The 22,522-nt window shown below is 45.0% G+C and overlaps 1 protein-coding gene and 1 long non-coding RNA gene across 2 annotated transcripts in view; both read left to right on the forward strand.

Moving 5' to 3' along the window:
* Positions 1 to 13,454, forward strand: part of LOC111946668 (butyrophilin-like protein 2) — a 30,494-nt gene extending 17,040 nt beyond the window's left edge. Inside the window, exons 3-8 of the mRNA XM_078938824.1 lie at positions 5,453 to 5,770; positions 6,459 to 6,725; positions 7,278 to 7,376; positions 7,694 to 7,748; positions 10,343 to 10,539; positions 11,766 to 13,454. Of these exons, the coding sequence (XP_078794950.1) occupies positions 5,453 to 5,770; positions 6,459 to 6,725; positions 7,278 to 7,376; positions 7,694 to 7,748; positions 10,343 to 10,517 (914 nt within the window). The 3' untranslated portion in view covers positions 10,518 to 10,539; positions 11,766 to 13,454. The remainder of the gene's footprint in view (positions 1 to 5,452; positions 5,771 to 6,458; positions 6,726 to 7,277; positions 7,377 to 7,693; positions 7,749 to 10,342; positions 10,540 to 11,765) is intronic.
* Positions 13,455 to 16,387: 2,933 nt separating this feature from the next.
* Positions 16,388 to 19,203, forward strand: LOC105357488 (uncharacterized). The gene is made up of 3 exons (XR_002288596.2): positions 16,388 to 17,824; positions 18,532 to 18,658; positions 18,767 to 19,203. It is a non-coding gene; the product is annotated as an uncharacterized LOC105357488 (long non-coding RNA).
* Positions 19,204 to 22,522: the final 3,319 nt, after the last annotated feature.

Genomic DNA, 22,522 nt, shown 5'->3' on the forward strand with positions numbered 1-22,522 from the left:
CAGTTGTCGCCCTTGCTGGGACAGCTGGGGTTAAACTTTGCAGTCTCCCGGCTGTGAAGTGGACCCCGTTGCTGTCCCAGTCTGGGTGGGTGCTGTGGTGATGTTCCTATGGCCAAGCTGGCTCCTGGAATGAAGAGATTCCCAAAAACCGTTTCCTAACTGCAGAGCCAAGTATATGTTTACATGTTTAGGTCAATAATGAGATGAACAGCTTCATGTTGTCTAGTGATGTAAGTTTTTAACCTGAGTAAACCTAAACATGCCACCCTGCTACTAATCCAGTTGATATGCTTCTCCATCTGTGTCTAAGTGATATAAAGGCATTGTTTTTATATTTAGAGCTATAAGCTATTGTAGTTTTGCCTTTACCTTTTTGGATGTAAAGTTGTCTGAAAGTTCGCTTGTAACTTTTTAAATTCTGAAAATATTTAGAAAACAGTAGCACATAAATGACTATTAATGTGGAAAATTTGGTGCTAATAACCAAAACAGAAGTTATGATAAAAATATTTGTTTTAGTCCAAAATGTCTAAAAATTACTTTCAGCACAATAAAGTGATGAAGGTGGTTAAATTTTTCTCGTAGACCCTATAGTGCTGAGTATCAAATGTGGAGATTTGTAAGAGGCATCTAATTCTGAAATCTCAGCTTGTTTAGACAAACGGCTGATGTTTTATGAAGCTTGATTATATGACTGCAATGCTATCAACCCTTTCTGTTTGGCAGTGACTTACGCAGGCACCGTAGTGTGTACAGACATGAAACTGCAGATTATGAGAGAAGACCCTTTTGAGTATCTCCAGTTTTAATTTCATGCACGTCAGACGAAGCACAGAGAAAAGATAGTGCAGAATGCGAAAAAAAGTGTGTTTTTCAATAACTAGGTGGCGCTATGGAGCTCGTCCAAGATTGTCATATCCATGGGTTCAGAATGGAAGCTTCATCATATCCATTGAATTTCAGTGAGATTGGACAAGGAATGTCCACGTGAGAGCAACTTTTGTGTGCATGGCGAGACGCCCAACTTTGCCGCTCTGTCACAACCACACCCCCGCGTCGAAAGTTATGTTTTTTTTATCAGAGTAAAGTTCAAAGGCTTTTCAACAGGTGGACGTCATTTTGAGGTGTGTCGGCTCATCCCACTTGGAGCAGTGATGCTCCTCCCGGTGCTGGAGGGGCCGCTGTAGGCGGGCCTCCTCTGCACCTGGCTGGGTGGGTGTGCAGGACGATCTGGTCCCCCTAATGATAACATGGTTCACTTTGGCAGCATGCACGTATCTCCACCCCCACGTGCACGTGTACACTGCCACATTGCTCCCTGTCTGCTTTATCCCCTCTCCTAACCCACAGTGTATTGATACCTTCCGCTCATCTTCGAGTCAGAATTTCATTTTTGGATGTAATATTTGCCTTTCTGCAGATTTATTATAAATGTTTCACATCTTAAAACAATAACCTCTTCAAATTAGCTACTCGGCACTTGTATCCCCTAACTCAGGGGTCGGCAACCTTTTTTACTCAAAGAGCCATTTGGGACCGCCCCTAATGAAAAGAAAGCACCCGGAGCCACAACCCGTTTTGACATCATTATATATATTATGCATGTATATATTATGTCAAAGGTGCTCATTACGTCGATCGCCATCGACCAGTCGATCTTAAAGGACATGAGTGTAGATCGCTGTCAGAAAATTTTTTTTTTTTTAAAAGAACTTCTTTCTTTCCATTGTCATGTTTATTAGTTACATGTTTATTTGAACATTATTGTTTATGTACTTATGATTAAAAACTACACAGTAAGATTACACAAAGATACTTTTGTATTAACAGATGAGGCGTTTTATTACAAAGAAAGCAGCAACCATTGTATGTCATGCTCTGCTGTAAACGGTGCAATGCGGGGAGCGTGGCATATTATGAGGCATTTGGCGCTGATGGCTCCGTACGAAGCGCGTGCCTCGCAGCTTCCTTAATGAGCTTGTATTTATCGGCCGAGAACTGCAGAGCTCATAGCAGGAAGAGAAACGCGGGGCGGCTTTAATAAACACTCCGGTTGTCAGGAGTGGTCTTCTGCCAGGGACATGATGTGCAGCGGGGCAGAAAGAGACTTTCTGATGACAGAGAGTTTGCGCTCAGTGAATTTAAACACGCGTCTGCAGTGACGTATGCTTCAGAGGATGTCCGATTGGCCATTCTGCATGTCAATCAAGTCCCGTACTTCTCGGTAAGGATTTTGATTAGCTGGTGGATTTTTAAGAAGTACTTTTTTTTTAAAATCTTCTCTGTCCCACGATCTACCCTCATGTCCTTGAAGATCGACCGGTCGATCGCGATTGACGTAATGAGCACCCCTGCTCTGAAACATACATCAATGCACATGCGTGTTTAAAAACACTGAGCGCAAACTCTCTGTCATCAGAAAGTTGCTCTCTGCCCCGTGGCACGTCAAGTTCCCGGCATAAGATCACTCCAGACAATCGGAGTGTTTATTGAAGCCGCCCCGCGTTTCTCCTCCTGCTATCAGCTCTGCAGTTCTCGCCCGATAAATACGAGCCCATTACGAAGCTGTTTTTTACGTGGCACACGCTTCGTATGGAGCCAGCAGCGCCTTTGAAATGCCATGAAAAATGAACAAACTAAAATAAAATTTAATTTTTATAAAATACTCATTATTTTCCAAAGTCACAGGGAGCCACAACAGAAGGATGAAAGAGCCACATGTGGCTCTGGAACCATGGGTTGCCGACCCCTGCCCTAACTGTTTCCCGCTGCCTCTCTATGTCTTGTACCCCCCTTGAAAGAAATCAAGAAATCTTTCCCCTTGTACCCCCACTATTCCTCTTTCCTTCCCCTTTAGAAAAAAAGAAGATAGATGGATAGATAGATAGACAAACAGACAGACAGACAGACAGACAGACAGACAGACAGACAGACAGACAGACAGACAGACAGACAGACAGACAGACAGACAGATAGATAGATAGATAGATAGATAGATAGATTGGTGTGTATTTGCTGTGCGTGTGATGCTAACACATACTGTGTGTGCCTAAAGTGGCAGTTAAAATTGTTGGGCGGACCAATGAAAGATGAGCATGGATGTTTCACCTTACCCCCCTCCACCAGACCATCCCCTAAATACCCTAAATGAATCAAGGTGTCTAATATGTGAGTAAAAGTGGAATGGAGGGTGGGCGCCGACACAACCCAGAGAGAGAACCCCAGTGAGCCCCGCCAGCATGTCCCACCCATCCATTTCCGGAGCCCTATGTGCCTGTGTGCAACATTTTTTTGGGTGGGAGCGGGAAGGAGCAGGCGCATGAGCACAACCGGGAGAAGAGGCTCCCCCTGAGCGACTGCTCCCCCAGCCAGCCGCAGATTGAGACAGAGGCTACGTTCACACTGCAGGCTGAAACGACCCAATTCTGAATTTTTTGCCCCTAAGCGGCCCAATTCCGATCTTTTCATGACAGTCTGAATGACACAGATCCGATCTTTTCAATTGCGACCCAGGCCCCGTGGGTTTGCCGTCCTGATTCCGAATTGTAGCCGTTCTTTTCAATTGCGACCGCCGTCTGACCGGCCAGGCGACTTGATTCCGAACTGTACGTCATCGACACGCAACAAACGTCATCATTTTGCGTTGAAGTAGGCGGGAACGAGAACGTAAACATCAACCATGGTGGACGATGCTGCTGAGATCAGTCAGTGGAAGGGAAGGGAGGTCACTGATTGGATTAATATTTGGGCTGATCGCTCTTTTCAGGCCAAACTCCAGGGCTCTGATCGCAACTGGGCGGTTTTTGAAAAAATTTCCAGATAAATGGCCGAGCGTGGTGTTGAACCTTTCACGCGATGACTTTTTTATCTTTCTCCCCGGCCTTTCCGACCGTGCTCAGAAGCGCGGGGGACCCGAGGCGATCCTCCTCCTCCCTGTTCTGATCCTTAGATTCTCCAGAACGGGTTAATAAAGAGTCCATAGCATTTATTCTGGGGGAAACCTTCTTTTATTACCGTCCTCCGTAACACACAACATGAATGCGCGCCCACACTGCCCCCCCCCCTATTCTCTATCGCGGCACGCGCTTGCACACACACACACACGCGCGCGCGCGGCCCCAACACATACACATTCCTATTCCACTACAGTGGGTCCAGACGATCCCGACTCCAATGCCTTCTTAAAATGAGAAGATTGTAATTGTGCTGCTCCTTCGTGAAAATAAATTTAATATTACAAAAAGAGCTCCGCTTTTGACAACACTGTTGTTGACATCCATTGTTAACGTTGGTTCCGCAAACAACAAGTGACGTCGTTCACCGTTGAGTATTCTTCTGGCTTCTGCGCATGCGGGTCTCGTTTGGGTCGTGTCACGGTCACACTGGAGATCACAAAAGTTCGGATTTACTTGGAAATGTGAACGGTCTAGCAAACAATTCGGATTTTTTGAAAAAATCCGAATTGAGCATTAAGCCCTGCAGTGTGAACGTAGCCAGAGACAGCGCCAGTGCATAGAGACAGTCAGCAAGGAAGGGGCACAGAGCAGGACCCGAGGGTAGGAGGTCCAGAACCACCACTCATGCCCCTGATCTTCCTGAGGAACAAAATAGTAATACATACTAAAATGTAAACATTTAACTGTAAAAATAATAATAATAATCACATACTGACCAGTATACCGACCGGTTTGATGTAGTGGAGCATCAAGATTTGTCACTTGATGATGAGAAAATGTATGGACCTGATGGAGTAACTTTAACGTTACAAGGAAATCAAATCTTTCTAAACAACATCCACACTGCCATCCATAAATGCCTCCAAGAACAAGATGAATGGATGACTTCTTGTCTTGACAGACCTTTTTATTGAGCAAGATTTTTTAAAATGGCTGAAATAATTGAAAACTATCAACGCTTTTGTCTTGAAAGCACTTTGGACACATAAATAATCATCGCAAAACGCTCAAATCACTTATGACGTTGTACCTGCCATTTATATACATTTTTTAAAGTAGTGTCCGAATTGCTTTTAAAGTCAAGGACACTACATCGTCCCACACTACACAGTTTTTAGTTGGGGGAAAGGGCGGGAATTCTGACACAGCCCCTCAGTTCACTAAAAATCTCAAAACACATTTCTTCAGACAAGCATAACAACCATAAGTGATTTATAATTGTACTGACTTTTTTAATTGTATGAACTAAAGGACTGTTGTATTATTGTAACTGTGTTTTATGTTTTGTTTTTTACCTGTAAGGTGACCTTGGGTTTCCAGGAAAATGCTATATAAATAAAATGTAATACGATTTTTACTAAGCAACAGACCAAACTGTTGCTAATAGCTAAATGTTGCAGCATCATCTGAGAAATGTCCTTCATTAAATCTCATTCTATGAGAAAAAGTGTTTCTGTGCAGCTCAACATTGACACATCTGTCTCTGATGTTCACAGATGCAGAGGTCTCCTGTCAGTTTGGACAGAGCTGCATTTTACCCTGCAGGTTTACACCTGGAGATGATCTAGTTATTCACTGGATTCAGCTGACAACAACACAGGCTGGATTTCACTCCTACTATGACAACAAGGACCAATTGGAGGTCCAGGACAAGAGGTTTAGAGGAAGAACGTCTCTGTTCCAGGAGCAGATGTCCAAAGGAAACGCCTCCCTGCAGCTGACAGGAGTGAAGGTTCAGGATGAAGGACCATATCGATGTTTGACCAGCACCATCACTGAAACAGGAGAATTCTACATCGACATGAAGGTTTACGGTACGAGAAACCCAGAAAACTGGAGAAAGTCCAAATATTTTAGTTTAGTTTCTCCCATTCAGTCCATCAGACATTCTTCAAGCTGAATGTTCCACAGTAAGTCATGAAATGAACTTGAATTCAGAGTTTAGACAGTAGTTCATGATCCAAAGTTCCTGATTCTCCTGAATCTGTCCCATTCTCTGATGAACAAATGTTCTGTGTCTCTGAAACTAAAAGCTTCTTGAAATCCTCCAAATCTTGGAGTCACTAAAAGGTTTTCTTTGTTGAAGCAGAGACGACTGCAAGAACAGAAAGATGTGGAAGCTCTGAAAACTGAACCAGAAGAGATGAAGGAAGGACAGGAAATGGGAAAATGCAGACATTTGTTGACTTTACAGCTGGAAATTTATCAGAGAAATCTGTCATTAAGGCTGAAAATGTCCCAAAAGAAATGAACAAGTGAGAGATTCTGCAGAATTGAAGGAGGTTCAGCTCCAATGTTGAAGGAAATGAAGAAAGATTTCAAGCAGAGCTGCAGATTAGTGAGAGTGTGGATTAGAGGAGGACACACCTGCTGAGGATCAGTTCATCCTGAACCTGCTTAAAGCTGGAATTCTAGCAGCAGGAAGAGAGGATTGACTTTTCCACACAAACACTGATTCTACACTGCTGGAAGCTGAAATTCTACTTTTTCCACTTGTTGCAGCTCCACCTCAGAAGATCAACATGAAGCAGACGGAAAACCAGATCATCTGCAGCTCAGATGGGATCTATCCTGAACCTGATCTCAGCTGGTCCATCAGTCCTCCATCCAGCAGAACCTTCCAGAACACAACCAGAGTCCAGGAGACTGAAGAACTTCTTTACAACATCAGCAGCTCTCTGACTCTTTCAGACCGTGAAGATGACCTGGACTACATCTGCACCATCAGCACTCCATCAAACCAGAGGAGAGCTTCATGGAGGAGAGGACGTGAGTGTTCCAGTTCATCTGGAGACATCTCTGTCTGATCATGGCAGAACTTTCCAGAATCAAAGACCTTGATGTTCTTTGTCACTGTGGGACTGTTTCTGCATGCAGACCTACAGGATCCTCCAGGATCCAGCAGACTATGGAGGATTCAGCTCTGAAATGATTTCTTTCAAGTCTTTCAAAGTGTCATTCATGTCAATATGGAGGCAGGAGGCTGTGTGCAAACATCACAGTGTCTTTGCTTCAGGCTGTCAGACATTTAGACTTGATGTTTCAGAGAAATTGCTCCCATGTTCCAGACATCAGAACGTGATCAACATGAAGTCTGTCAGAACTCGTCCCGTCTTTGTGATTGTGTTTTACTTTGAAACTTGCAGCAACATTTAGATTGAGTTCACATGAAAACATGATGCTGAGTAAGAAGTTACCAAAGACGGCAACGTTTAGCTGCAGAAGATTTTCTGTCAACTTTCCTCTAAATGTTCTTTCATGTTTCACAGTTTTAAAGAATAAAATCTCCTTTTTGAACCAGATAACTGCTTTCTGTTTCAGACAATCCTCATGTCACCATCATCATAGTGTTAACAGTTATTGGGATCTCTGCTGTTGTAATCGCTCTGGTGTTTTTCTGCAGAAGAAGAAGAAGAAACGGTAAAGTTCCTCAAATCCTGCTGTTGTTTAGCCGTTGAGGAAGTTGCTGTAGATCAGTGATTTTCAAAATAAAGTTGAGGAGGTGAGAGTTTGTATATTTAGGACTGCTCTGTGTGAGGAAGACATGAAGGTCAGGTGATGAAGAGCAACAAGAAGATGATTAGTTTCTTTATTGTGTGCAGAGTCTGTCTGACATTTAGAAATGAGCTCAGAGATGAACATCCCAGCTGAGAATTTACATCCATGTGTGTTAGTGCACGTGTCTGTGCACGTCTTTGTGTTAAACACTAATGTGTGTGTCCTCTTCTCTGTTACAGCTCAGAGAAAAGCTGCTGAAGTTTCATCAGTGGCCTCAAACACAGAGATAATCCTGTAAGTGTGTCTGTTTGCTGCCTTGCTCACAGGTTTGTGTTCAGTTTTTGCTCAGACAGCAGAATCAGAAATGCAGATCTAGCAGATGACCTTTAGGTGATAGAGGTCAGCTGCAGTTCTGTGGGCCTGCTTTCAACAAACCCTCCCATCAGCTTCATGACTGCAGTTCAGCTTCATTTTTCCTCAACAGTCTTTGAGTTTCAGCTGCTCTGACTTTGAGGCTCCAGAGTCTCCAGAAGATGAAAAAGGACTGAAATGGAGCTGAGCTGCAAAAGTGCAGAAAAGACAGAAAGAAAGATGGATGGATGTGTTGAAAGTGTCAAAGCAGAGCAGAATCCCAGCTTGTGTTTGATCCAGGAGAAAATGTTGGACCATCAGGAATATTTGGACTCAAGTCTTCCATTGAAAAACTAAACATTGATTTTCTGAAAATCTTTTCATCCAAACTGGAAACACAAACCACTGAACAACTTCTGGTTCAGGTTTCATCCAGCTTACAAGTTTCTTTCTAGTTTGGAATCAATGTGAAAAAGAGACAGTGAGCAGAAAATGTGCCGAAGTTTCTGAAGAGAATAGAGAATGATTCTAAAAGATCAGAATAGAAGAGAATCTCACTTTTTATCACACATGGTTGTTGTTTGGATCAAAGCTGGTTTTTAATCAAACAAACTGATTCTCTTTTGGAAAAAAGAGGAAATATTGATTCAAATAGCACAGATGTAGCATTCTGGCCTCACAGTGAGAAGGTCCTGGTTCAAATCCCTGCTGTTTGTTTCTGGGTGGATTTTGCATGTTCTCCTCATGCATGTGTGGGTTTTCTGCAGACACTCTGGTTTTCAACCCACTGTCCAGAAGTGCGCGACCTTGGGAGCGTTTCGGGCAGATAACTTAGGCAGGCGTTTATTCGGTTACTCCCCTAGGGTGGTTCAGTTAATCAACTCACCTGTTCAGCGTCCTCTTTAAGTCCAGGTGTGTAAGCTGTTCATCCTTCTTTACTGCAGTACTGCATTTGTTGCCGGTTGTCCATGCTCGCTGTTCTCCTTCTCATTTTCAGCGTCATGGTGTCCTCCCCCCGTTCTTTCGGATTGTTGATCCCCCTTCTTATGGTGTGTGGACGTCCGTCTCCCCGCGTCTGCCCCTCCTTTTTCTGCTAACTGCTGTCCCGGCGCATCTCTCGGCGCGGCGGTCCTCGTGTCTCCGGTGCGTATCTGCAGAGTAAGCTTCCTGCAGTATTCGGATTGTCAGTGGCGATCGAGCGGGAGATGTGTTGGCCTTCTTGAGTGCCGTGATCGCCGGAATCTCTTGGTGTCAGTTGCCATCTTACATGCTTCTGTGTTGTTTTACCGGGTTCTGTTTCCTGCTCGACTCAGTCATCAGCGACGTCACGCCCCTAAGGACCCTGGGACTTGCAGTTCTTTTGTTATAAGTACATGGTGCGTTTCCTTCAAAACCAGGTCCGGTTTCTGCTGTGTGGGGCATCATTCGGTGCTGGCTTTGTTGTGGTGGCTCTTTGTTTTTTGTTTCTTTTCTGTTAAAGCTGTGTACATTTAATAGTTTGACATGCATTTTGGATTGGTCAGTCTATGGACCTGTCTCATCTGTGGACATTTTCCTTATCATTGGTCTCTGTATGCAGCGTCTGTGGGTCCTTTCTCATTCTATTTCGCTTGGTCCGGAAACAGCGATCCTCGTGTCATCATGACTGCGTCCGTCTCCCCGCGAGACAGACGGAGAGACTGCATGCTCAGTTGTCTGGTTCTGCTCCACCGTTTCTCCCTTGGAGCTGGCTGGTTTGTGGACAGCCACCCAGCTCTGTGTTCCCCAGGGAGTCCAGCCCTAGCCTTCGGGGAACTCACACCAGCCCCATTGTGAATGTGTCAGTTTGTACGTGGCCCTGTCTTCTCAACCTCACAGATGTTTTGTTATTTTCTCTCTGGTTGATTTAGGGATTTATGGCAGGTTTGTGTGTGGGGCTATGTGATCGTTTTTTGAGTCAGCTCTAAGTTGGTCACTCGGACGTTTTCATGTTTGACACGATTATGTGAGAACTGTCGGCGCCTCGGTTCGTCCATTGGGCATAAGCAGCCTAATTCTTCGTGATCTTTCCGGTTTTGTTTTTGCACTTTGGCCGACCATGCCATCTCTATGATTAATTCCACCGGCCGCAGTGCATGGCTGGGGGAGGCGGATTTTGTTGATTTTCCCACTGTTCTGCCTCTCCATTCCTCCCAGTGGCGTCTTCTGGCTTAGGTTGGGCTCGAAGTGTTATGTATCAGTTTACCTTTCAGCTGTCGTATTGATCATGTTTTCGACCTCATTCCACTGAAGCCCTGTGTTGGACCTGGTTTAATCCTATGGTCTCCCCTTTGTTTTGCATCTTCTTGATGTTTTCTCTGTGTTCTATTTTCCTCCTTGTCACCGCTCTTTTGCAACTCCATAGTTGTGACTTGTTTTCGAATCTCGGTTTTCACTTATTTAAGTGAGATGTATGGCCCTCCGCCCATCTGGATTTTGTCCGGAAGGAAGACAGGAGGTGAGTAAAGGTAAATAATTGGGTTAATTGTTCCGGTGGTTGAGTTGTCTTGTTGTGGCAGGGGGGTCGGCAAGAACGAAGGACCGTCGGTGATCCGAGGCGAGTCTTTGGGCTCGGTGATGGCTCCAGAAGAGTCGGACGGCTCGGCGGCAACTCCAGACGAGACGCTGGATCTTGACGAGGCTGGGGGTTTGACTCTGGCCCGTGGCGTCGCTGGAGGTTCGGCTGTGGCTTGAGCTGAGGCTTGAGCTGAGGCAGGTAGGTAACTTCAGGAAATCTCCGCTTAGGCAGAAGTGAATACGTGCGTCCACTCGTGGGATATGAAGGTCCTGGACATAGAAAGACTTGAGTTTATACGTGAGAAAAGATACATAACGAGAAAACTTGAAAGAGACCAAACTAGCACCATCAGGGGCAACGAACTGGCGTTGAATTCTGGTCCTGGCGCTCCTTAAGCAGGTCTGGCGGGTTGATGAGATGAGTGGACGCAGCTGGAATGAATCAGTGGCCAAGCAGAGAGGGGAGGGGGAGGATAGCTGACAGAGGCACCATGACAGATTTATTTCTCTAGATCTCTGGTTTATTTATGCATGCCTCTCTGCCACTATGTCATCTCTCACGTTTGTGCAGCACACGTTTATTCGATCTTTGGTGTTATAAATAAGATTTTGTCACTGTTGGGCCACTTGAATTTTGCTATGTGCGTTATTCCCCACTGTCATCCGTCATCTTGTTTACTTGTTCTGGGTAGTTCATTCCTGGACTTCCTTGTTTCTGTTGTTCTGGATGTTTCTGTCTTGCGTTTCTGGTCTCTTTTTCTTGATGCTTGAAGTGGTATTGTTATAAGGATGTTTGTTTCAGGTCTTCGGTCTCCCTCCACTTGTTTTCTGAGGCTGCGCCCTCTGTTTGTGTGGGAGAAAAAAGTTTTATGAAGTCTGGTTTATGAATGTCCGGCTGCCGGAAATTTTGGTCGTTAACCCAAATGTACAGCTCTAATAGTCCATTTACGGATCATGTGGTTCTGAGAGAATTCAGCTGTGGAGATTCTGCACAACAAAGGTTGTTTTAAGAAGTGCAATGATAAATAGTTAATGCGTCATCCTTTGACATAATTTAGTGTATAAATAACTTTCATTACGAGCTACTTTAATCCTGGCTGTAGAAATGATCACTGACGATCTCCAGCTTCAGTTCTAAGAGTTAAAGATTTGTGTCAGTAAGCCAATCCTCAGTCTGCCCTGCTTCAAGCAGATGACACTCGACTAAGAGTATCTCCATTTAGAGACTTGTTGTCATCTGCCTCTAAATGCACAAGGTTCAGCCAGTTTAAATACTATCAGAACCTATGATCCCTCATCAATCTCAAATTGTTCTTCATTGCGGTATCAAGGCACCCCTTTGCTAATTAATATTTAAGTTCTCTGTGCTCTTGTTTTCCACCTATTTGGAAACCAACGATATCAAAAACATACCATCAAATCCAGCCGAGCTGCCGTCCATTGCTACGTGGGATGGCAACCTTCCTCATCTACGTAATCTCCTTGGACCTTGGTTACCCTTCTATTCGCTTGCTCCTCGATGGCCTGCTTAAGGTGCGTCCCTCCGGAACTGACGAAAGGTTACTTCTCTCTTACCATTGGTGTTTGTAAAAAAAATTGTTTTGGTAATATTACGGCAGGTTCCATATTAAATGTCATTTCTTGTTGGAATCTGTGCTCTGATGGTTTTCTATGGTGAGATGAATACACAAATAGAACCTTCTCTTTAAACTCACTACTTGATTTCACCTTCACAGAGTTGTTCTTAAAAGCACTTTTATTCCCTTTATCATAAGCAATCAGTTCTAAATTATTTATATATTCATTGCCAAGACTAATACTGCTTTGTCTTTATCTATGCATCACTTTCTGAGCCTGCGACCCCTACTCCCCGGTCAGCAATTCAGTTTCTGGCGGATGATGTAAAACCCTCGACAAAGTCGGATGGCTTCCAAGTTCCACAGTCTCTGCTCGTCCGGCAGCTTCCCTGCAGATCCTTGTCCCTGCACTCCTTGATCTGGAGCTGCAACGACGACTGCACACCACGTAGCTACTTTGCACTGAAAGTGAAGGGGTGGTAAACCTCATCCGAGTTTCAATGAGTTTCTTACTTGAATGAACCAATATGTTAGCATCGGAATGGCATACAAAATCTTGGATTATAAATGTTTGGAAACTATATTGCCAGGTGGAAGCCTTCAAATTAGGATGTTCTCAAGCTGTGTTACGATATGCAAAGGCGATCGAAATTGGAGGTTACTTAAGCTCGTATCATAGTGTGCCGGATGGAAGCATCATAATCATATCGTTTAGCTCGCTCATAGTTCACAGATGGAAGCTTCTAAATTATGGATTTCACTTAAGCTTTATCATATTATGCCAGTGAAAGCTTCAAATTTGAATGTTAAATTGTGCCGCCAAACACCAACCTGTAGGTTGGTGTTTGGCGCTGTACTCTAAAGGGAGTGGCCCAACGATCCATTGTGCCGGGTCACATATAGCAGATCCACTAGATAGTTAGTTCCCTTCTTGGCGTTGTTATCGAACGGGAGCGGCCCAATTGTCAATGGTGCCGGGTCACACATAGACAGTGTGTTCCCTTTGTGGCACTGTACTCGAACGGGAGCGGCCCTACGGTCAAAGGTGCCGGGTCACACATAGCAGTCATACTTGTAAGTCTGAATATGGGATGCCTCTGTAACACACTTCATTATTATTATTACTGCATGAGTTGTCTGACTGAAGTGACCAACCTTAGGAGCAATTTTGGGCAGATAACTCAGGCAGGCGTTTACTTCGGTTACTCCCCTAGGGTGGTTCAGTTAATCAACAGGTGTGTAAGCTGTTCATCCTTCTTTACTGAAGCACTGTGTTTGTCGCCCCATCCTCCTCCCCGGCTTCCACCTGTGAGCTCTGTTAGGGGTAGTTATTACCCAAAAGTTTATGGAAATTTGTCTCATGCCAAACTAAAAGAATCTGTAATGCCGACTAAAGGAATGTGAAATGCCAACTAGAGGAATGTGAAATGCAAAGTTAAAGGAATGTGAAATGCAGAGTTAAAGGAATGTGAAATGCAGAGTTAAAGGAATGTGAAATGCAAACAAAGATGTGAAAATAAATAATATTATTACTGCATGAGTTGTCTGACTGAAACATGCTTCTTAGGATAGTTGGTGATTTTTACATTGTCATTAGGTGAGTGTGTGTGTGTGTGTGTGTGTGTGTGTGTGTGTGGGTGTGTGTGTGAGTGTGGTTGTGGTGATCTGTTCAGGGTGTACTTTGCCATTACCCAACCACAGCTGGTTTGACTCCAGCAACCCTGTTACCCTTAAAGGGATACAGCAGGTTTTGAAGGTGGATGGATGGATGGATGGATGGATGGATGGATGGATGGATGGATGGGTAGTGTTCAGGCGTAAGAAGACGAACGTTGTTGGTTAACAAAAAGCTTTATTTACGTTCAACAACAGTTCTCCATTTTTATCCTTTCCTCCACTTCCTCATCTTCTCATCTTACATCCCATTTCATCTTTAGTATCCGAGTCACTCACTCAAAATAATAAGTATTAAACCAGTAAACAAAATCTGTAACATGTCGTTTCTCTGCTCTATGAGTAACTATGACTTGAAAATCTGAAATTTACTGAACATTCAGCTAAAAACGATTGATTACACTACATAGTCCTTACGCCATCTGGGCTTTTAGCACGGACTGGTTTCTATGTAGCTGGAGAAGTGTCAGCAGTATGCGATGATCGAGTAGCAATTTTGTTCAGTCACCTCAGGAAGACGAGCAATATGTGTAGCGTTCCATATCCTCCTGTCACTGAGTGGGAATGAGTTTGTACCTTTGGCCCTCTCCACAGCTGCAGCAGCAGTAAACCTGGGGTGTGCTTTAGCAACAGGATATGGTTTTCTTATTCGCACTTTCTCTAATGGCAGAAAGGATGGTCTATGTGCACCATGTCTAGCGTTGGTGTAACGTTGCATAGTGCTCTGCTGGTTTTGAGCTGAATAACGTGCTACATTATTCAAAGGAGAAACAGCAGGGGGTATTGGAAGACTGTCGAGTTTGGTTCACATCTTCCTGCTGTAGAGTGGTTCATAAGGAGAAATGAAAGTGGTTGCATGTGGAGCTCATGGTACACCTGGAGCCAGTCTGTCACAGTCTCTGTCCAAGGTAGGGACTGCTGAATTGCAGTCTGGATACAGAAAAGAGGCGAAAACATGAGAGGTAAACTGTGTACCATTATCAGTGACTATGTTTTCAGGTTTGCCATGTCGACTAAAAACACTATACAAGAACCGAATGCCATCATTAGCGGTAGCAGTAGGTGAAAAAGTAAGTTCAGGCCACTTAGTAGTAATAGTAATCAGCGTGATGGCAAATCTGCAGGTAGGGTCAGCTGTCTCAAAAGTACCAACAATGTCATCTCCCAGCTTCTTCAATGGTCCATCAGGAAGTGAAACAGGCTGCAGGGGAGCAGGATGTGATTGGGCAGTTTTGTCATTAGTCTGACAAATCACACATGAGGCTATAGCAGCCTGCACTTGGTTGGGAGTCCATCTCTGGCCATTAATAAAGGTCCCTCAAGCGCTGTTTAGTGCGCACAATTCCTTAATGACTCTCATTGGCAGGTGTAAATAGAATGGGTCTCACAGAAACCGGTGTAACAATCCTTAAACCTCTGAGGATGAATGTATCTAATGCTGAAAGCTCACCTTTGATGTTGTAATGTAACACCTATCCCATGTAACTAGACCATCTAAGATAGCACAAGGGTTAAAAAAAAAACAACCTCACATTATTTCCATGTAAACTTACCCCCATTGGGAACAACCCTGACATTTTAATTAACAAAAAAATGATTAATTTTGCTTCATGGAAGAACAAAGGAATCCAGCAGTTCCAGCATATAATTCAGAATAGAACAGTTATGTCCCTCTCAACGTTATCCTCAACCTATGGAATTAATATAAACAAATTTCTAGAATATCAGCAGCTTAAATCAGCTATAAGCACTAAATACTGCCTGACCCAAATAGACCTAGACCCTCCCCTTACAGTAACACATTTCATTGACCTTAAGAATCCCAAGCTCACCTCCAAAATTTACAAGTTGTTATCCAACATAGATGAAACAATTTAGGCAAGGCAAGGCAAGTTTATTTGTATAGCACAATTCGTACCCAAAGTAATTCAAGGTGCTTCACAAAACAGAAAAATGCATTAAAATCACAATACATTATAGAAATCTTCTTCTTTCTCTTTCGGCTTTTCCCATCAGGGGTTGCCACAGCGAACAAGTCGCATGGTAAACTTGGCAATGTTTTTACGCCGGATGCCCTTCCTGACCCAACCTTCTCAAAGCAACCGGATTTGGGACGGGCACAGAAGTAGAGAAGGGAACAAGGAGCAGCCCGGATTTGAACCCTGGTTTCACGGACAGAAGGCGCCACAAATCAGCACGAGCTAAACCGGCTCCACAATACATCATAGAAATAATCAACGTAAAATTTACGTTGAGCACGAAAAAAATTTGAAAATTGATTTAAAAATAAAGGAAGGAAAGGAAAGAAAAGTGCAGATAGGAACTTTCAGTCATATACACGGCTAAACAGAAATGTTTTAAGTATAGATTTGAACATGAACACAGAAGAGGCCTGTCTTACGACTTCAGGGAGGCTGTTCCAGATTTTAGCTGCAGAATATTGAAACGCTGATTCCCCTTGTTTAGTTCTGACTCTGGGAATCAACAGGAGGCCGGCCCCTGAGGTCCTCAGAGTACGAGATGGTTTATATGGCACTAACATGCCAGAGATGTACTTTGGTGCTCGGCCATGGAGAGACTTGTACACAAGCAGAGCTGCTTTGAAGTCTATTCTTTGAGGTGCAGGGAGCCAGTGCAGAGACCTGAGCACAGGACTAATGTGATTGTAACCCTGTTTAAGTTTAGATGTTCACTCATACATCTTATGTACAGTACCCTTACTCAGACACTAGGGGGAGACACCCTTTTTGAAAGACGTTTCCTAAAGTTCAAGGAAGGAGGAAGCTTCTTCTCATTGTTTTTCTTTGATCTGCGACGACACTGCTAGATGACGAGACATCGTGCTCCTTGAAAAAATCATATGCAGCTTGGCAGTGATCCAGACACTGGAAAATCGGTTTAAGGATTCAAGACAGAGTGTGTTTGAATGAAAAGATATCTTGGTGAGTTGAAAGTTGTTTTCAGTTGATGTTGAATAAGCTGGCCGAGTTAGCAAGCTTACAAGCTAGCAAGCTAGCGTGCGTACACGGAGCCAAGTAGAGAAATGTTTATTTTATGTTCTGTGTTTACTTTAATGAGAATTTCTATTTAACAAAAAAGCACAATTGCCTTGTTAATGTTGAGGAGTAGGAATGTGCAAGATATTATTTTTGAGGATACTGCAAGAAGAAAAACTTGAGTTGGCTAACTACCTTACACATGTGTGAAGGCTGGTTTTTTCCATGTGCTTCAAGGAGTGGACCGCATTCCTCCGGATCTACGCAGAATTCACACTTTTGCTGTGGCTCCACCTGAACTCAAGCTCACCTGATTTACCCAGACTCACAGCTTCGAAACCAAAGGAGTGGTAAAGCTTAATTTCCCGTCTCAGGACGTGCAAGTATTATTTTTTCAATTTTTCTAAGTGCACTTCTTATTCCCCCCCGCTCCATTACTGGAGTCTTTTTCAGTTTTTTCTACTTTTTCTTCTGAGATCTCAGAATTTAAGGACTTTACTCCATACAAGGTATTTGTATTCAGTTACCATTTCAGGTATTGTTGGATCCAACGGTGATTTATTAAGAAATACTGAATATTATTCTATGTTGTGATTGATTAATTTTTCGGTTCTTTCATTGTCTTATTTCTTTTTCCACACCACACCCATAATTTATTTTTTGTTCTCAATTTATATGTTGATGTCAACATTTTATTTCCTTGAAAGAATGTGTACTGAATAACTTGAAAAAAGTCTGAATATAGAATATTTTTCCTTTATACAATTTGATCTGTGTCAAGTGTGTTATTGTGGGTCGGAAGGGTAATTAGTATCTACTACCGCATTCCTCCTCCACAAACCTTGAGTATAAAGAAAGAAGTTCACCGTGCGAGCTTAGTTGACCTCCCACCTAGGGTTATCCAGGTAGGCAGGGTTACATAAAAGTGTCGAGCCAGCCAGGAGGAATGCAATAGCTAGTTGCTTCACCTACCCACAATTCACTCTTTTCTCTGTTTCAAGAAGTAGACAGATAATGGATCTGTGTGATCGTTTTAGCGTGGATGGGCAGAAAACCCTCTTAGTCACTGGCATTGAAGACATTTACACTGATGAGGAAGTTGAACAAGTGTTTTCTGTCAATGGCAATATTTCTTGTGTTGTCAGGATCCCAGATGAGGAGAACGGGGTGCGGGGAAGAGTCTTGATAGAATATTCAACTGACAGCGCCATCACCAAGATTGATCCAATAGTTTTGGGTAAGATACCCAGCCCAAATGACCCAAATGTGGCATGGCATGTTAGAACTGTGCGGGGAATATATGAAGAAGAGCTGGGGAGGCGGTTAGCTAAACGCTATTTGGATGAACTTGAGGCAGTTGCAGGAAACAGCCGAGCAGGGTTTTTAAAAGCGCTTCAGGATGAGCTACAAGGTAGCAGAGGTACTGAATACACCTCACCTACCACCTCCAGTGCTCCGAGTGTGACAGCCACACCCTTGTCAGTTCCACGTGTTTCTAGTGCACCTTCACCTAGCTTTCAAGCTAGCTCTGCCCCCATTGATGAAGGTATTGTGAACCCCCCACACCTTCAAAAAGTGATTGTTGAGCATGTCATTCGCAGTGAGTCAGCCCCACTACAGTCCTCTTCTCATCCCAGACTTCGGACTTTTTCTGGGCGCATACCCCTGCCTAAACGAAGAAGTTGACTATGAAACCTGGCGCACTCAGGCTGATCTTCTAATTAGTGATCCGTACTTAACCAACAACCAGAAAGTGCGAAAGATCCTTGAGAGCTTAATAACTCCTGCTACTGATGTAGTAAAGCCCCTCGGCATAGACTCACTTCCCAACGCATATGTTGCTCAGCTCGAGTCTGCATTTGGAGTTGTTGAGGATGGGGAAGATTTGTTTGCTGCCTTTCTGAACTGTAGCCAAAAAAATGGTGAAAAACCTTCTATTGTTAGGATTATGAGCTCCTCCCACTCCTACCGGGGAAGAATCGCCTCACCTGTTTCCAGTCTCCTCGTCAACCTTCAGCCTATTTATGGACTCCTCACTTTCCAGCCGATGCCAGTCCGTCTGCTCTCAGCGGTAGAGTACTGACCTATGCTAAACTCTAGACCTTGTCAAAACCATTTCTATGCCTATGCTCATGCCTATGCCAAGAATCCTAATTCACTGTTAATCAGTTTCCTTCAGACATTGCCTCCAGCATCCTCCACACCTTTGGTCTCATCTGCCGTCCAGGATCCAGCCGTCTAAGCCAGAACTTCCCCCTACCACTGGGACTGATTAAAAACTCTTTCTCACCAACCATCTCTGTTCTGTCCTGCTTCTGGGTCCAGCCTCATGAACTCTAACAGAACGGACTGACCATTATGGACCCAGCAGGCACAGACCCCATTAATCAGACTCTGTCTACCCATGCCTCCACCCTGGACCGACAAGGACAGATGATCGACGCTCTGTCAAACAATCAACAGACCATCTCGCAGCAACTAGCACAACTCCAATCTCTGCTTCAGACCATCGCAGACGCGACGCACTTACCTTTGGCTTCAGCTGCTCCTCCTCCTCAGCCGCCTCCTGTGAGTTCCTCGCCCATACATGAAGCACGTATTCCTAACCCGGATCCATTTTCCTGTCGTGGTTTTCTCCTGCAATGCACTCTGGTCTTCTCGCAACAGTCTGCCACGTATTCCTTGGATGAAGCCAAGATCGCCTTCGTCATTGGTTTATTGCAAGGTCGGGCTCTGGAATGGGCAGAAGCCTTCCTGGCTAATCGCAGCTCCGCTCCATTATCTTTTCAAGCCTTTTGGGGGCATTTCAAACAAGTGTTTGAAACGCCAGAAAAATACCACGACTCCTCCAGGAAACTGCTCAGTCTCCGACAGGAGAGACGCTCTGTGGCTGAGTAATCCGTTGACTTCCGCATCTTAGCCACGGAAGCAGGTTGGGACATGCGAGCCCTACAGGAAGTGTTCTATAACGGATTAACAGATTCAATCAAAGATGAACTATTGCATTATGATAAACCGGACTCCCTTGAGTCTTTGATTACACTTTCCATTCGAACTGATAACCGCCTCCGCGAGCGCCGCAGCTCTCGAAACTACAAGTCCCAGCTGGCCTTCCCGAGACCCACGTCACGTCCGGTCACGCCCCCTTCTGTTTTTTCTTCTGCCGATATTCCTGCTCACTCATTAACCCCTGAGGAACCGATGCAGCTTGGTAGGACGCGTTTAACACCAAAGGAAAGAGATGAGCGTCGGACAAGAGGAGAATGTTTTTACTGTGGCAGTAAAAATCACCAAGTGGCAGTCTTCCCCCTCAAGCCAAAAGAGAGAGCCCTTCAGTGATCATGGGGACACTGAAGGGCGCTGTCTCTGACTCTCAAACCCCAGCTAGAATTGAATTCCTGGTCACTCTCTCTTTTGGTTCCTGGTCCCGATCCATATCCGGCCTCATCGACTCCGGTGCTGAGGAAAATCTTCATCAATAGGAACCTAGCCCTTGAAGCTGGACTAACTCTCCTCCCCCTGGACCCCTGCTTAAAGGTCAGTGCAGCTACCGGACAGACTAACTCTGATTCAGCACCAGACTACTCCCGTTACCCTGTGTTTTTCTGGCAACCACTGTGAGTCTCTCCAGTTTTATGTTTTTCAGGCTACTTCCTGCCAGATCATTTTGGGACGTCCATGGCTTAGTTTGCATAATCCCCACATTGACTGGCAGACAAACTGCATTATAAGTTGGAGTCCTTACTGTCACTCCACCTGTCTTCGCTCTGCCCTTCCTGATTTACAGACTACTGATTTGCCACCTGTTTCCCCAGACCTGTCTGGCGTCCCTCCGGTGTATCATGACCTTGCAGCGGTGTTCAGTAAACAAAGGGCTTCCACCCTTCCTCCTCACAGACCGTATGACTTTGCCATAGATCTGCTCCCAGGTGTCACCTTACCTTCTTCCAAACTGTACAGTCTCTCCAGACCAGAACTCACGGCCATGGAACAGTACATCAAGGAGTCCCTCGCTGCGGGCATAATCCGACCATCCTCTTCTCCCCTGGCGGCTGCCTTTTTCTTTGTGGAAAAGAAGGACAAGTCTCTTTGGCCCTGTATTGACTACCATCATCTCAATAACATCACGGTAAAGAACAAATACCCCTTGCCGTTACTAAATTCAGCCTTTGAGTATCTCCAGGGAGCTTCGGTCTTTACCAAATTAGATCTCCGTAATGCTTACCATCTTGTGCGGGTGCGAGAGGGAGACGAATGGAAGACAGCATTCAACACACCTTTAGGCCACTTCGAGTACCTGGTGATGCCTTTTGGGTTAACCAATGCACCAGCAGTATTCCAGGCACTCGTAAATGACGTGCTCAGAGACTTTCTTAATCGTTTGTGTTTGTCTACCTGGACAACATTCTTATCTATTCCCCCTCTCTCGATTCCCATGTCCAACATGTGCATTTGGTCCTCCAAAGACTCCTCGAAGATAAACTGTACATCAAGGCGGAGAAATGTGAATTCCATGTCCCCAAGATCTCGTTCCTAGGTTTCATTATAGAAAAGGGTCATGTTAACATGGATCCCACGAAGGTCGCTGCCATTAAGGAATGGCCCCGACCAACCTCCCGTAAAGACCTTCAGCGTTTCCTTGGTTTTTCTAATTTTTATCGTCGCTTCATGCGCAACTTCAGCAGCATTGCACGCCCCCTAACGTCTCTTACATCTCCCAAGACTCCTTTTTTGTGGAGCCAGGAAGCTGAGGATGCCTTCAACCTTCGCAAGACCCGGTTCACCACCGCCCCCGTGTTGGCCCAAGCCGATCCCTCTCGACAGTTTGTGGTGGAGGTGGATGCCTCTGATACCGGGGTGGGGGCGGTCCTCTCCCAACGTACTCAAGATGGGAAGCTTCACCCGTGTGCATTCTTTTCCCGCAAACTGTCACCTTACGAGCGCAATTACGACGTTTGTAATAGGGAATTGCTGGCCATTAAATTGGCTTTGGAAGAATGGCACCATTGGCTGGAGGGTGCCGAACTTCCCTTTATAGTCTGGACAGATCATAAAAACCTCGAATACATCGTTTCTGCCAGAAGACTCAACCCTCGTCAGGCCCGTTGGGCTTTGTTTTTTAGCCGGTTTAATATTACTGTCTCCTTTCGCCCTGGGTCACGCAACGTGAAGCCTGATGCACTCACTCGCCTGCATTCCCCTGAAGAACCAGAGACCTCCTCTAGTCCCATCCTCCCTCCGTCCTGTGTTCTTGCCAGTCTCTGCTAGGAGATCGAGACCGCCATCCAGTAAGCTCTGGCCACTGATCCGGACCCCGGAGGTGGACCACCCAATCGCCAGTATGTCCCAGCGTTGGTCCGGTCTCGAGTGTTGACTTGGGTCCATGCGTCTCGGTTCTCCTGCCATTCGGGGTTCCGTCGGACTCTACTCCAAGTCCAGCGGCATTTCTGGTGGCCTTCCATCATCTCAGACACTAAGGCCTATGTGGCTGCTTGCACCATTTGCGCCACCAGCAAATCCTCCCATCAAACTCCTGCTGGCCTTCTTAATCCACTTCCTGTCCCTTCCAGACCATGGTCTCACATAGCAGTGGATTTCGTCACCGGACTCCCCGCCTCTCAAGGGAACACTGTCATCTTAACGATTGTGGACAGATTCTCCAAGGCTGCTCATTTCGTGGCGCTCTTCAAACTTCCCACTGCTACTGAGAGCACCAGGTGCCTCACTGACAATGTTTTGCGGCTCCATGGCATTCCCTGTGACATTGTTTCTGACCGTGGCCCCCAGTTTTCTTCCCAGGTCTGGAAGAACTTTTGCCAGGGACTGGGTGCCACGGCCAGCTTGTCCTCTGGTTTCCATCCCCAAACCAATGGCCAGACTGAACGCACAAACCAGGATTTGGAGTCTGCCCTTCGATGCATTTGTTCCCAGAACC

The sequence above is a fragment of the Oryzias latipes genome, chromosome 20, assembly GCF_053564925.1.
Source record: "Oryzias latipes strain Hd-rR chromosome 20, Olatipes_Hd-rR_3.1".
Lineage (NCBI taxonomy): Eukaryota > Metazoa > Chordata > Actinopteri > Beloniformes > Adrianichthyidae > Oryzias > Oryzias latipes.